We start from the raw sequence: 13,025 nt of genomic DNA, 5'->3' as shown, positions 1-13,025 counted from the left end.
AGCTTCTCGTGCCCAGCCAGCAAGAAGGCTGGAGGGGCACAAGGAGTTGGGAGGGGACACAGCCAGGGCAGCTGACCCCAACTGGCCAAAGGGGTTTTCCATACCATGGGACATCATGTCCAGTATATAAACTGGGGGGAGCTGGCCTGGGGGTAGGATCGCTGCTCAGGAACTAACTGGGCATCGGTCGGCAAATGGTGAGCAATTGCATTGTGCATCACTTGTTTTGTATATTCTAATCCTTTTATTATTGTAATTATTATTATTGTTATTATTATTATTATTGTTGTTGTTGTTGTCGTCTTCCTTTCTGTCCTATTAAACTGTCTTTATCTCAACCCACGAGTTTTACTTCTTTTTTTCGATTCTATCCCCCATCCCACTGGGTGTGGGGGGAGCGAGCGAGCGGCTGCGTGGTGCTTAGTTGCCAGCTGGGGGATCCAAAATTAAAGTCGACTGAGGTCAGTAAAACTGGTCTTCAATGTAGAATGCTGTTTATGTTACAACATTTTGGGAGCAGGAACCAGCTTTCCTCAAAATCTGGTACAATTTGACTTTGTGAGTTATTTTGTTATATTTATACTGGATATTCTATTGTTTATGAGCCAGCAAAGACATAAAATGAAACAGAGGCAGCCCAAAATGTTGATGTTTCTTTGCAAAGGGGAAAAACACTGCTAGATGTAAGCCACTGCAAGTAACTTAATTTGAGAGCAGCTCAAATTAAGTTACTTTTCCATCACCTTTTGAAAAATAAGAAAATAGCTTAACTCTACAGCAATTGGAGTGCAAGGTATAATAAATATTTCTGGTTATTTTGTATATTCAGTGAATTTTGATTCACCCAGTACCTTTCATGTACAGAAAGCTGTGAAAGTAGGGCAGGCTGACACAGCTATAAACTGAATCCCTCCGGTAGGAAAGTTCATCATCTGTATCAAACCTGGAGTCAAAATCTTCTTCACTGTCTTCAAACTACAGAAGAAAGGAAATAAAGGTGAAATGATCTCTCAGGAAGGAGTTTAGATAAAATTGGTTTAGGAGTCTTCAGCTAAAACACTTTATGATGTATTGGAAGGACGTGATTCCTCATTTTTCATCCAGCTAACAAAGGAAGGAGTACATCGTAGTAACTTCCAGCTTGAACTGTTTGATTACACACTAGCCCTCATGTCATGTAACAAATCTATGAAACAGCTTTGTAGCTGCTCAGGAAAGTTATCCCTTTGCGAGAGCGTGGCCAGGGCTACCTCCCTCCATCATCAAAGTGCTGTGGGTAACAGTTTAGAAAAGTCTTGAAAAAGAAACATATTCCCCATGGTGTGGTAATAGCTTTCGTCCACCCTCACCCCAAATAATCAGAATTTCTGTTCTGTATCTGACACACATCCAGAGCCGCGCAACAGGAAGGAGGCCTCAACAGAGACAGCTAAAAGTGTTTCCTCTTAGGGAAGACCTGGCAACTTATCCCAATGACTAGGATGGCTCTTTGACTGGTTTTTATTACCTCAACTGTAATAGATATCTTAGTGTTAACATTTTCCTTCTAGTAAGTCAATGTTGCTGAAATACTTTTTCACTTTCCCAATCAGACTTCTCACAGAAGTATTCTGTGAGTGGTAGAGGAAATCATATTCTTCCAAAAAACATTCGTAGGAGTAAAGCCCACAGTATACTCAGTAAACAGTACTGAAAAAGAGCTCCTCAGCAGGAGCGTCTGCCTCAGTAATTTTAACATTTGCCATCATGTGAAATTTACTCTCCAAGTAATCTCAAAATACACCTGGCATTTCAGGGACTTCTGCAAGCAGCTTATTCCTCCATACAGAACCTGGTTTTTCTGAAATCAATTCCCCACCATGCTACCTGGTACCCCGACTCCAAACACACACACAGAGAAGAATTTTGCTTATGAATTGCATCCAAGGCCATGCACTGAGCTCCTCACCAAATATCATGCAGTTCTGCGTTAAAACAGATAAACCCCATACCCTTGCATAAGCCTAGGACTGCAAGCAGCATCTGAGCTGCCTTTAACTCTAATGCACTCACCCCAGTGGCATCTAGATGGCAACAGACAACTATATCCATACGCAGCCTAAGCAAATCAAACTACGCAACACAGACGTTTCTAAGAACAGCTACAGCGACTCTACCGCTGCACAGTGGGGAAAAAAAAATCAGAAAAAAAAATCAGAAAAATCAGAAAGCACGTATCAATTATTAGATAATAAAAACAATGATACTTACAGAAGACTGAGCTCCTTCAGAGCTGAACCGGTATGCTCCAGAGCTATTGTATGTCCCCACTGAGCATCGGTAGTCCGGTGACCACTGGCTACTGTGCGAATTAGAGAAGGTCACACTGCTACCAGAAGTAATAGCACCATCTTCATAATCGTCTTGGTCGTAATCATAGTCTCCATCGGGAGAAATAAGTTCCACAGAATTTGGGGGTCTACACGATACATTTTCTGGCATGCAGTATGTGGATTCACCGCTTGAAGAGTTGTGGAGACTGACTGTATCATGGGCAGGAGGTATAAGCATGGTGTTGCTAGCAGCAGGAATTGTTGGCACCACAGTATCATTCATATAGGGATCCTCTTCTGAGGAATCATCGCTTGTTCTGATGCCACTGGTCCTTTGATCAGAATGGCCATGCTCACTTGGGTTGGGCGAATCCTTAAATGCATCATCATCGGCTTCAAAGCCCTCATCTACCTCCTCCTCAGGATATGGCTGGCTGAAGTTAAAATTGGGCTTTTCACTGCAGGCATTTCCAGTCTGTTCAGTCAGCTCAGCAGGATACCCGTTGCCCACAGAGAGAGACTTCTCAATATTTCGGACACATTCATCAATCTCATCAAAGTTCAGAGATTCCAGGAACTCCTGGGCTGCTCGACACGCTTCGTCCTCGAGCCGCCGGAGTTCCTCGTCTCGAAGCTGCTGCAGCCTCTGTAATGAAGCCTCTGTCAAGGACAGCTCCTGCTGCTTCTTCACGCGCTGCAGGTCTTCAATTTCTTTTTCCAGACGCAGGATTTCTTCTACCTGCCTGCTTTCCTTCTGCTTCTCCACCTCTTGCTTCAGCTCTGCCTCCTTCTGGGCTTTCTGAATGGCAGCCAGTTCCTGCTTCTTTCTCTCTTCTTCAGCCTGCGATCAAAATAAAATGAAAAAAAAAAATTAAAATAAAGCACCTCAATGCAAGATTCCTTCTTTACATTTATTTATTTGTAAAAGCACGATGCTCCCACTGTGCTGTTCATTTAAAAGGACCCTTATCCCTACATCAGAAAGAAAAGAAAAGGAAAGAAAAAGAAAAATGAAAGCATGATTACTTTTGCTCACAGATACTGGAAAGCTCAAGTACATGCAGAAAGTCCAATCTTTGCCAGAAATTAAATGAAGCATGAGGTGAAAGAAATTTCCATGCAAACAACTGTATCAAGTTTCCTTTGGCTTTATCTGCCAACTCCTGTAATAAGTTTAGTTTAAATGCCACAGATGCCTTTTATTTTTTTAATGGCTGGGATGAGATACTCAAATAAACAGGATGGCTGAAAGTATTGAGAATATCATTTACCTGCTGGGCGAGACGCTCTGCTTCTTGCCTTTGTCTTTCCCTAAAAGTGAGGGAAGAAAAGAAGTTAGTAAACCAAGCTCAACCTAAGCTCATCACATACCTTTGCTAGGGCAATAGCTCAACTTACAGAGATCATCTGCCACGTCGAAAAGACAGCCAAAAATGAGGTCACCAATGATATGTTTGTGAATATAAAACTACCATGATAGCGACATGCATCTTTTAGCAGAAGCAGCAAAGGTTTCCAAAGTCACTCGATCAAGAATAGCCTGAAATAAAGGCTATTCAGACTAAAACCTAATATGGCACAGACAGGAGAGTGATTTAAGACAGCATAGTGCACCTTTCTTCCTCCTCTTTTCTTCTTTCCTCTTCTTGTCTCCGCTTCTCCTCCAGTCGCTCCCTGTAAACACGTCGAGCAAGCTGGCCTCGCCGCTGCTTCTGAAGGATTATGGCTGCTTTCTTCAGGCACAGGAAATTCTTCCTACCACTGAATGCTCTGTAGTTCTTCTGTATCACAACCACATAGTAGAGAACCTTTCTATACCGCTTTCTGGGAGGAAAAAAAATAAAAGCCAATTTCTAAGGGAACAAGGAACTAACGAGCAGTCGTGAGAGGTCTTGCCGTGGTGACCTGCAGTAATGAGCCCGTGGTAGTAAACAACATATTATTTCTAGCTCTGCGATGGTTTCCCCATTCTCATTCACATTCTCCTCCTTTTGAGAGGAAACAGATTCTCTCATTTCTGTGACAGCACTGTCTGTATCTTCATTAAGGAAATGCACATTACCTGTCTTATATGTTCTTATGCCCCTGACAAGGAGATGCTAAAAGGAGAGCTCTGTGTGTGTGCACGCATGCCAAGAAAGAATATACATAGGTAAGTCATCCCACATCTCTGGAAAGAAAGATCATGAACAGCAGGATAGCTCTGTCATTAAACAAAGCAATATAGTTTTTAAGTAACATACTGGTCAGAATATAAGGACAGGACTAATATACACATGAAAAGAAATTACCTCATTATGCAAACAAGTTTCCTTAAACTGTCCTGAACTGATTTGTAGAAAAAGCAGAGAAATAAACAGATGGGATGAGCAACTCCACCTAATACATAATGCATGAAGCCAGGTAAACAAGTGACACATTAACCAGCTACCTAATGTCATGGTTCTTCAAGAACCAAACTAATTAGTTTTATTTGCCTTCTCTTTTCTTACCATGAGGAAGCAAAGATAAATCTGAATCTCAGCTGGTAACTTGGGGCAGCCCCACGAGGTGCCATCCAGCTAGAGTTCCTACCACGGCTCTAATGCCATGATACAATATATGGATACTGGCTGGCCTCCAAACTTCCATACTGTCCTATTCATTATATTAAAACAATTCCAACTCCATTTGGTTTTATTCATGGGTCTGGCAAAGATACCAGCTGGTACGTTCAAAAGCCACTCACAGGATTTGGATGCCTGGTCCCGAGGAAAAGTTAAGAATTGTGCTAAAAGGATTTAACTCCACGAAACCCCAGCCATTTATTCCAAAGCTTGATTATTAATATTCTCGTCTAGTCACTTACCGGGCTGCATAACCTAAGATGTGTGCTCGGATAATCATTGCTGCCTTGGTGACTTCCACCTCTCGCTGTTTCTCCAACTTGTGTTCCAAGGACTCCCGGAGAAACACCTACACAAGAAAACTCCTGGCTTAACAACTTGCGGAGAGCATCATAAATATAAGGACAGCCAGGGTACTGCCAATGTCAGTCTGAGCAGCAAGCCTCAGCTTTGAATTCAGAGACAAACAACATTTCCTCAACAGAAAAGAAAAAACCAAAACGTATTCCTCTTAAACGAAAATATCTGCAGATGATCCTCTAACTTTGGATTTCAGTGAGAAGAGCCTGATTACACTAATGGGAATTTTAGTTAGGAGCAGGGTTTTTCCAAAAGCAACATAATTACTGGATTCGTTAAACAGCCTTTCCCACCAAAGAGTAACACAGGCCAAAGAAGTTGTAGGACTTAGCATGAACGTCCTGATTTAAGGGGCAGAAATACCACCCCGATAATTTAGCTGTTTCACAGTAACACCGAGCTCCACAACCCCTTACAAGCGTCATGGCTTCAAATGACATTGCTATATGCCCGCAGAAGTGAGCAGAAATGAGAGCGGTTTCATATTTGGGTTGACTCGACTGTGTTTTCCTGCTGTCACACGGGGAGACAGCTGCCGGGGCCAGACACCCCCCCCAGCTGTCCGCTCCCCGGGCTCTCCCCCGAGCACTGACCCGGATCATTCGCCCGGACTACCGAGTGCCTCCGGCATTGACATCCATGGAGCTAACCCAGCTTATTTTGCCTTAAATGAATGAAACTGCTTCTCCAGCCAAGCAGAGGCACGGGGGATGCAGCTTCGCCCTTCCACCTGCCTTGACGCCTGCTCTTTACTCACAAAGCGGTGAGCTATGTGCTGCCAGTGCTTTTTCCAGGTCTTCTCAACTTTTTCCCTTTTTGAAGGCTAAGTCTGCTGGTCTCAGCTATAGGCAGCAACAGCCTGGCATGCTGCCGCTTAAGATACGAGCGGCTGGAAATATCCAGCTCAGTGATGCTTTGATTGACACGGGATGAGAGCACGGCCGCACACCACAACTTGGCGATGAGGAGAGCGCACGGACAGCGTGGGCTCTGCTAAGGGAGGAGGGCTGCAAAGACATCTAAAAGCAGGAATGCTTCCTTGACGTGTTTTGGGTTTTTTCTTGCTGTGGAAAAAAATATTAAAAAAACCCCAGACCAACCAAAAAAACCCCAACAGACTTTTGCGGGTGTTCAAGCAGAAAAAAAATGTAGGTTTTCCCTCTGTGTTTAGGGGAAAAAAGCCCATCATCAAAGCAGCACAAACCAGCAGCACTCCTGAGGAGAGGCACAGTTGTGAGTTTTGAATGTAGCTAGAAAGGGACTACATTTTACCACAAATCACCCAGCACTAAGGAACATAAAAAGTCCCACAGAAAGTCTCAGAGTTCCAGTATCCAAGTTGTACTGGGCAGCTCCTTCTATATAAAGTTTTTACTCATGGAAAAAGCCTTTTCTTTCACTCAGTGGGCAATCTTGCTTTGCTCTACACACACTGGCTTTAAAAACCCAACAAAATTCTGCTTCAGAAAGGCATTCAGCTACTTCCTGAACAAAAATGGATGTTAAGCACATGTTAAGCCCAGGCTAATGCCTTTTCCTGAGCAGGTGCGTTGCAGCTTGAGATGTAAAGGACAAGGGGGAAAAAAAAAAAAAAAAAAATCACACTGAAGCTAAATCATCGATCACAGTGTCATTATTACTCCTTTTAAATAACATGGGCAGGATAGCACTCCATCCCATGTTCAGTCTGAAACCAATGCCCTCTTGTTCTCTTCTACAATAAGCTGTTTATGAAGACTCTTACAAATGTGCAGGCAGCTCCTGGGGGGGAATGAGCCCAGGCCCCAGTAAGGGGAAGTTACAACAGCTGGTTAAAACAATTTCAGGTTCTAATAAATACATGTCCTTAAGATGCCGATGCACTGTCCGGGGTTCGTGCATAAATACTGTTAATATACTACATCTGAAAGTATAATGGGAAGCACAGCCTAGCTCTGCGGAGAAACGTTATCACTGTATTACTTGTAAGCCATCGTTTACAGAAATGGGATGAAAGATGACTTCCATCACCATCAGAATATTTCAGATTCTATCTCTTACAATAACTTTAAAATGATTAAATCAACACTTCTTAAGTGTGCAGAGGAATGGAGGAAACCCTTCAAAACTATGCAGCTGTGGGGAGAAGAGGATGAGGAGGAAGGGCGTTTCACACAGAAATCAATCAGATTTTACAAAATATTTTTGCTACCTTATGGTAATGAGAAAGTTTTTTCACAATTCCAACAACTGACAGGAAAACTGCAAGTGTAACACATAATTCAGCAAACTTTACTTCTGGATCTGTTTTTTGTTCTCTCCCCACTACAGAAGCCCCTTTGCACCAGGCATTTTTAACATTTAGGAAATCTCAGATCCTGCAGTGGGGAATCTTCTTGTAAGTACGCAATGCTTTCACATTGTTAAGTCCAAGAGCACAAATTCGCAAGGAGGGAAGCTCTGCACATAGCTGTTGTCCAAAATCAGACTTGCAAAACGAGCACGCAAAACCACCTGGATTGTTTTATTTCTCAAATTAAAATTCCATTCTGTTAATTAAAATAATCTGGATTTTGGGGGGAAGAAAAAGAAGCTGTGGGCAAAGTTCAGGTTGTCTGGTGGGACACACATCAAGGTCTAAAGTACCTCTGATAAAGACTCTCAGACTAGGATGGCAAACACATTTAGAGCTCAACTCTGCCACATGAACACTGGCTAAAATTCCTCCCGCTGATTTCAGCCACTGAGCAGGAATCATGGAGGGGGGGTTACTAGTATGAGTGGAGCTCCCTGCAGAACAGAAGTGTTACCTCACATGCTCAATACTTCTAAAAATGATAAAATCCAGCCACCATGTTTTAAGTTCTGATCTCACCAGCGCTATCGCTTGTGAGCAGTGGCAGAAAATTCAAGTGGACTCTTTCTCCCTGAGTGAATCACCAGTGTCTAAGTGCCTTAGACAGCAAATTCCTCAGCACAACCATTCATTGTTGCTGTAAGGGTTTCAAGAGCGCCACAGGCATGCGCAGCTTCTTTTAAGGCCAGAAGTAATTACCATTACAATTACATCTCTGCAGCTGTGCAGTCTAAATCCTGTCCCCTCAGCTTTGTATAAGCACCAGCCTCACAATATGCACAGTCAGATTATTTTACCTTATTTTTTCCAAGCTGCCATTCAGTGCTTGTGTTGTCATACAGACGAAGTAGGATGGCACATTTCTCATTTAAATCTTCGGGCAGAGTTAAGTTTCTCATGAGGACTTTATACCTGGCAACCACAAAGTATTTATTACTTCATTTAAGAGACAAGTTCTATTTTTGCCATATGAATTTTTTGTTATCAGATTTTCACTTTATTCCTCAACAGGGGAACGTTGATTTGGTACCTGTGACTTGCCTCTGAAGTGCACAAGTCAGTGTGTTTACCTTTTATAAAAGTCTTGAAAGGGCCTCCGGACCGGGAAACCAGCCCTCCGAATCCTGACTGTCTCCAACATCCCAGAATAGCGCAGCTGGTTAAGCACCACTGTCTGATCAAACTGGTCTGGCATCTAAAATGAGCAGGTTCAAAACAAGGGGTTTAATAGCAATGGTTAGAGATGTCAGGGGAAATAAACAAAGGGCAAATTATATGAATCTGAAATGCGCAAAGGCTAAAAACTGGCTACGTGATGTCTTAATGGACATTAGCAGTTCTGAGCATATAAAAATGTATCTACAGGATGGAAATAAAGGGTAATTACACAATATAATTTCCATAGACGCAACATTTACAGCCATTTAATTCAACCAGCTCTCTCTTTCCATTTCATGTATACTCACAGGCCATTGCTGTGCAGGAGCAAACAACAGAAAGAAGCACAGGCAGCTAATAAGTCAACAGCTATAAGCTTGACTATTTTGTTTCTTTAGCAACTGAATTTACAGTCCCTGTAGATGATCCCAAATGTTGAAGATACACAAATACACTGGTGTGATATGGTTTTAGAAAAAAACAAAACCAGAAGGGCAGAAAAGATTTAATTTTTAGTGTAGTGACAATTCATCTACTATGGACAGGGATGGAAGTTTGCCAGTGGTACCTCAAGTCTTAAATAAGCCGTATTTCAAAGAGTTTCTATTTGCTGCTATTCTTAACAGCAGAAATATTTTCATCTGTAAACAGAAAAAAAAAAATCTGCTCATCTGAAATAAGTTTCCCTTAGTTTGCATGCAGTTTTTCCAGCATCGTTTTTCATTTAGAAAACAGATAACTCTATAGCCCCTCAGTCATGAAAACCTGCAAATACTGATCTGGGAGCCTCGGGAATCCTCTTGTCTCATCTCAGAATCCCCTGAGTCACCTGTGCTTTCACCAGGCTTTGAGGTAAACCAGCCACAGCCAAGCAAAGCTACTCAATATAGTGCTAATTGCTGCTTTGCAAAACACCGGCAACCCTGATACCAAAATAACACCACATGTAAATACACCATTTAATTCATCGGCCCAAACATCCACTTTAACCCACCAGTTGACCCTCCTGCAGTCATTTGCAGGGCTGGAGTACAGTGCTTCTTTGCAAGAAGTTCAGAAGGTGGGTTTTCATAGATACAGTCAATGGTTTATATAAGATCTGAAGTTCTTCAGCTGATAGAAATGACAGCAAGATCAAGCCCTGAGCAACCGTAAATCAGAGGACTCTCTTGATACTCATTAACTGGCTTTAATCATGCTTCTTGTTCAACTTAGCAAATAACTCCCCAAATTTGAACTTATCAAAAGTACTTTCAGGAAAACACAGACTCAAAAGTTCATTTAAAATATCCAGTCTAAACTTTTCCCTCAGCACCTTTATCCATAGAACAAAACACCGTGTGCTAGTGATGATACCTCTGAGTTGTTAACTAGGTAGCTTCAAAAATCCTGATAGATTAACTTCTGCCTCCCTCCTTTAAAAGGCAAACTGTCTAAACCAAAATGTTGCTATTCTTCCTTTCATTAATTTCTCCTCTGGAGCAGAGGTGGGAGACTCCTCTGTAGATGCAGCAGCCCTTCTGCACCAAGCTGTCTCGGAGCCGCACGGGCAAACGTTTCCCCAGCACTCACCGCTCCTCTGACAACGAAAGACTTTCCAACCCCTTCCTTTGTTACAGGGGCTAAAATTCATATTGAAAACCACCCCAGCCTGGCCCTTCCTCCACAGTTAATAGCACTGAACAAAAATGAAAACAATTTGCATTTTAGAAAGTGGCCGGTGACCACGGTGAGCCCTGCCCTGCCTGGGGTAATTAGCACTGCGTGCCGGCAGGACCTGGTCTGGCCCGAGCAGGCGGACGGGGGGTATGGAGAAAATCAGCCACCACCAGCGGCTGCTTTTACCTTCCCTCCGAGACGGGTGCTTTGCATCCCAGGGAGCTACATCAACTCTGCACCACTCTGGCCGTTGTTCTGTTAACGGCTCTGTTACAAATGTGATTCAACATTTTCTTTCCATAGTATAAAAACTTATATGTTCCAGAGGGGAAAAATGCCTCTGCGAATAATGCGAACAAACTCCTCTTTCTCAACAATGTGTTTAATTCGGATTTTCCCACCACCAGTAAAATACACCACGAGCAAAATCTTTGTGTTTTAGCGAACACACAGCATGAACGCTTACAATAAAGGTATCGATACTTCATGACTGGTATTGCCAACAGTGTTTTCCATAGGTGCCCACCCTATGGCAGGCAGGTGTGTTTGGGCACTAGCCTTGCAAAGCCGCCCTTTGAATATCCGTGCACACGCCTGCCTGCCTGGATCTGTGCGGGTGGCTGATGATGCCTGACAGGAAAAGGAGGGAACGAACACAAATGCACACGCAAATCCTGAGGAAAAAACATACTCGCTTTTTGCCTCGTGTAACGCCAGGCTGATGCGTGCCACAAGCGGACGCAGGTCAATATATCTTTTTTTCTTTAACACTACACCTGCTTCTAGTCCTTTTACCCCACCCATACTCGCCGACTCAAAAGGTGATGTTCTTCACAAGAGTTGCAAAGTAAACAGTATTTTTGGTGTTTTGAGGTGGGGAGGCATGGATGGAAGTGGGGATATACCAAAGCCAGGCAAAATTTTGGTGACATGACAGCTGTCTGTCTCACAAGGCAGCCTCTCCCTCTGCAAGGGAGCACCTCCAGCGTTGGGAGCCAGATGGCTGCTGCATCACCTAATCCTTTTATTGCCACCCCCAGGCACTTAAAAAGTCAAAAGTCACCACACAGCTGGCTTGAAAGCTCGTGTTACTTTTTAAAAAAACTTTCTCTTTCCATCCCTGTTCTGAGTTGCAGAGGAAGAAGCAATATTTTCATGACCGTTTTCCTGCAGCTATAGAAATTAGAAGCAGCCCTGCTCTGTCACCAGAAGCTGGGATTGTCACAGAGTCACCTACCTTCAGATACCTGCATTTTTAAAGAAAAGCAAGAAACGTTGCAAGAGATGCTAAAATGCTATCAAAGCAGGGCAACAGAAAGACCATCGCAATTCTAATCACATAAGCCTACTCCTTCGCTTTACGTTACGAGTTATTTTTAATTACTCACAGACACATGAGGCTATTAAATCAGAGGGTCAAATCCTGCCCTGGCATATCACTGGAATTACATTTGCAACAAGTCTGGCTGCTTTGAGCCAGCTGTTGGGGGGTGGCAAGAGGTGTGCCGGACTCATGTCTTACGCTTTTCAACATGGAGTACCAGAAGATACCTCCCATCGCTTGGGGGTTTTTGACTGAGCTATCACAGCAACTCTTCAGTCCTCAGCAACGGGGAGAGCTGCAGCTGGTCAGAGAGGGAGCCGAAACCCTAAACACTAAAATGCATCCAGGGTTTCCCATGTCTAACAAAAGCAACCAAAAGAATTAACAATGCAGTCCTGTGCACATCACCACAGCGTCCAGCATATCCACCTTACGACTTGGTGATACAATGCTCCTCAGGTAGTTTTACTCTGTGGATGAAGAGGGCTTCAGCCTCAATTGTATAAACACTTGCAGGCAGGGATAACCTTAAGCATAACTTCCAGTCAGCAGGACTCCTCATACTTAAAAAAAATCAATTGCATGTGCATTTCTTGCACCAGAGTGCAAGTACTGCATATACCCCGCTATGAAACTGCAGACACTTCTAAGACAGAGAATTATGACCATCTCCACTTGAACGATGCCCGGTGCAGCACTAAGGAGTTAAACTTGCAATAGCATAAAATCTCCATGCAAAGGGTTACCTATGCAGCTGATGCTCAGTCTTGTCTCTTTACTGGTGCTCCTTCAGACTACCTGGGGTAAGCAAGCTAACTTTCAGATTTATACCAAAGTAACACAGGACAGGACTCCTCTCTGGGGTCTGCTAGATTTTTACCAGTGTTGCTGTAAAAACTGGACTTGTTTCACAAATGAACGCTTGGGAAGAAACTGTATTCTGTAGGAAAATTTCAGACAGACAACAGAACCATAACTGATTTTAAAACAATATGTCTTCCAAAGTAAAAATCTGAATTACTTGCTAAGACTCCTGCAAAGTAAGATCAAATTTATAAAAGAGAAGGCAACAGAAAAAGAAGTCAACTGATAGCTTCCAAAATTGTCTGAGAGATGCAATCAACTTCAAATCAACTCAATTTTCAATAGATATTTCACTTTTATCAAGGAATAGTAGCACTAAACCACTCCGACATGCAAAATCGCCAGACAACAGCCAGACTCACATGGGTCACAGCCACGTTAGGGCACTAAGCAACATCAACACGAAA

The 13,025-nt window shown here is 43.0% G+C and overlaps 1 protein-coding gene across 1 annotated transcript in view; it reads right to left on the bottom strand.

Annotated features, from left to right (window-relative positions):
• The window catches only part of MYO10 (myosin X), a 169,469-nt gene that overhangs the window by 24,652 nt on the left and 131,792 nt on the right, over positions 1 to 13,025 (bottom strand). The window contains exons 20-26 of the mRNA XM_052781271.1: positions 8,684 to 8,808; positions 8,411 to 8,525; positions 5,161 to 5,267; positions 3,927 to 4,136; positions 3,584 to 3,623; positions 2,251 to 3,153; positions 852 to 975 (exon numbers count right to left, since the gene is read on the bottom strand). Coding sequence (XP_052637231.1) covers positions 852 to 975; positions 2,251 to 3,153; positions 3,584 to 3,623; positions 3,927 to 4,136; positions 5,161 to 5,267; positions 8,411 to 8,525; positions 8,684 to 8,808 — 1,624 coding nt within the window. The remainder of the gene's footprint in view (positions 1 to 851; positions 976 to 2,250; positions 3,154 to 3,583; positions 3,624 to 3,926; positions 4,137 to 5,160; positions 5,268 to 8,410; positions 8,526 to 8,683; positions 8,809 to 13,025) is intronic.

This window comes from Harpia harpyja, chromosome 1, assembly GCF_026419915.1.
Source record: "Harpia harpyja isolate bHarHar1 chromosome 1, bHarHar1 primary haplotype, whole genome shotgun sequence".
In the NCBI taxonomy this organism is placed as follows: domain Eukaryota; kingdom Metazoa; phylum Chordata; class Aves; order Accipitriformes; family Accipitridae; genus Harpia; species Harpia harpyja.
This window is presented reverse-complemented; position numbering and strand designations above follow the sequence as displayed.